General features: G+C 54.1%; 1 protein-coding gene across 1 annotated transcript in view; it reads left to right on the top strand.

Annotated features, from left to right (window-relative positions):
- dlk2 (delta-like 2 homolog (Drosophila)) overlaps positions 1-2080 on the top strand; it is a 13015-nt gene extending 10935 nt beyond the window's left edge. Inside the window, exons 5-6 of the mRNA XM_078281612.1 lie at positions 1-8; positions 258-2080. The exon at positions 1-8 is cut by the window's left edge and continues 134 nt beyond it. Coding sequence (XP_078137738.1) covers positions 1-8; positions 258-1332 — 1083 coding nt within the window. The 3' untranslated portion in view covers positions 1333-2080. The remainder of the gene's footprint in view (positions 9-257) is intronic.
- Positions 2081-2500: the final 420 nt, after the last annotated feature.

The following is a 2500-nucleotide window of genomic DNA, read 5'->3' as shown; positions in this document are numbered from 1 at the left end:
CAGGAAAGGTCTGTGTATGTGTGTGTGTGTGTGTGTGTATGTGTGTGTGTGTGTGTGTGTGTGTGTGTGTGTGTGTGTGTGTGTGTGTGACAGTAGGAGCTTTGAGAGCCAGCCTCTTACATATATATATATCTATATATATATATATATATAGATATATATATATATATATATATATATATATATATCTAGGTGTATGTACCTGTTTAGCACAGTAAGAACTACATTCTTGTACAATGACAATATTCTGTCTCCAGGTCTCCGTGTAAGAACGGCGGTCTGTGTGAGGACGCTGACGGCTTCGCGGGCGCGTTGACGTGCCGCTGCCTGGCGGGCTTCACGGGCGCACGCTGTGAGACCGACGTGGACGACTGCCTGATGAAACCGTGCGCTAACGGCGCCACCTGTCTGGATGCCGTCAACCGCTTCCTGTGCGTGTGCCCCGCCGGCTTCACCGGGCGCTTCTGCACCATCAACATGGACGACTGCGCCAGCCGGCCGTGTCTGCACGCCGCCCGCTGCCTGGACCGCGCCGGGGGCTTCCACTGCGTCTGCCGGCCCGGATACGCTGGCACCACCTGCGAGACGCCGCTCAGGGGCTGGACGCCGCTGGGCTGGGACGGAGGCGGGGGAAGTCAACTGACCACCAGCGGGAAGAGCCAGAGCAGCAGTGGGAACAATGGTGGGAACAGCAGTGGCGGAAACAGCAATGACGGGAACAGCAGTGGCGGGAACAGCAATGACGGGAACAGCAATGGTGGGAACAGCAGTGGCGGAAACAGCAATGACGGGAACAGCAGTGGCGGGAACAGCAATGATGGGAACAGCAGTGGCGGGAACAGCAGTGGCGGGAACAGCAGTGGCGGGAGCAGCAGTGGCGGGAACAGCAGTGGTGGGAGCAGCAGTGGCGGGAACAGCAGTGGCGGGAACAGCAGTGGCGGGAGCAGCAGTGGTGGGAACAGCGGTGGCGGGAGCAGCAGTGGCGGGAACAGCAGTGGCGGGAACAGTAGTGGTGGGAACAGGCTGTTGAGGGTGACGGTGAGCGAGCGCGGCGCTGGCAGCGGAGGCGGCCTGTCGCAGCTGCAGCTCACCGTCCTGCTGGTTTTGGCGGGCATCACGCTGGGCGTTGTGGCGCTGACCGCTGGCCTCGTGCTGCAGCGCTACTGCAGGGAATGCTGTGGCCACGCCCCCTGCTGCTGTGGCCACGCCCCCTGCTGCTGGACGCTGACGTCATCGTCGTCACGGTGGCAGCGGGGCGAGCCAGAGTGTCAGATCAGCTTCCTGAACGTGGCAGAACCGGAGAAAAAGAAACTGAACACTGAGGTCGTTTAGAACAGGAAGTGGTCTGCTTCTCCCAGAGTGCACCTGGGGTTAATATGCAAATGAGACGTGACATCATGAACATTTATTGCTGTGATCTCGCTCCTGTAACTGTGTCAGAATCAGAGCGTGACGTTTCTCCTGCAGTACGGCGCTGATTCAACCACACTGTTTGCCTGTCTCCTTGTGAACATAACTGACAACATTCATTTCACACTTTTTACAAATCGTCATCATCGTGTTGTTATTTCGGCGTACTTTTTATCAGATTAATGAAATGAAATCACACGTGAGGAAGAGAAACTGACCACTGAGGGAGAGACGGTGAAGAGGCGACTGGTCTCCTGTCTCTGTGTCCCCGGGTCTGACTGACGGAAAGAGGACACTGAGGCAAACAAAAGGGATTTAACTGCCTAAAATAAACCTGTACAACGCCAAGACACGACTGTCACACCTGGCGTTAATATGCAAATGAACCGTGACATCATGAACATATATTTATATTTATCATATAACATTATCATAAACATCCTGGTGGCTCTGGGTGTGTGTGTGTGTGTGTGTGTGTGTCTGTGTGTGTGTGTGTGTGTGTGTGTCTGTGTGTCTGTGTGTGTGTGTGTCTGTGTGTCTGTGTGTGTGTGTGTGTGTCTGTGTGTGTGTGTGTCTCTGTGTGTGTCTGTGTGTGTGTGTGTGTCTCTGTGTGTGTGTGTGTGTGTGTGTGTGTGTGTGTGTGTGTGTGTGTGTGTGTGTGTGTGTGTGTGTGTCGTGTGTGTGTGTGTCTGTGTGTGTGTGTGTGTGTGTGTCTCTGTGTGTGTGTCTCTGTGTGTGTGTGTGCGTGTGTCTGTGTGTGTGTCTGTGTGTGAGTCTCTGTGTGTGTGTGTGTGTGTGTGTGTGTGTGTGTGTGTGTGTGTGTGTGTGTCTCTGTGTGTCTGTGTGTGTGTGTGTGTGTGTGTGTGTGTGTGTGTGTGTGTGTGTGTGTGTGTGTGTGTGTGTGTGTGTGTGTGTGTGTGTGTGTGTGTGTGTGTGTGTGTCTCGTGTGTGTCTGTGTGTGTGTGTCTGTGTGTGTGTGTGTGTGTCTGTGTGTGTGTGTGTGTGTCTCTGTGTGTGTGTGTGTGTCTCTGTGTGTCTGTGTGTGTGTCTCGTGTGTGCCTCAGTGTAGTGTGTGTGTGCTGTGTGTGTG

Source organism: Sander vitreus, chromosome 23 (genome assembly GCF_031162955.1).
Source record: "Sander vitreus isolate 19-12246 chromosome 23, sanVit1, whole genome shotgun sequence".
In the NCBI taxonomy this organism is placed as follows: Eukaryota; Metazoa; Chordata; class Actinopteri; order Perciformes; family Percidae; genus Sander; species Sander vitreus.
The sequence above is the reverse complement of the archived record's forward strand: the minus strand, read 5'-3'. Positions and strand labels throughout refer to the sequence as shown.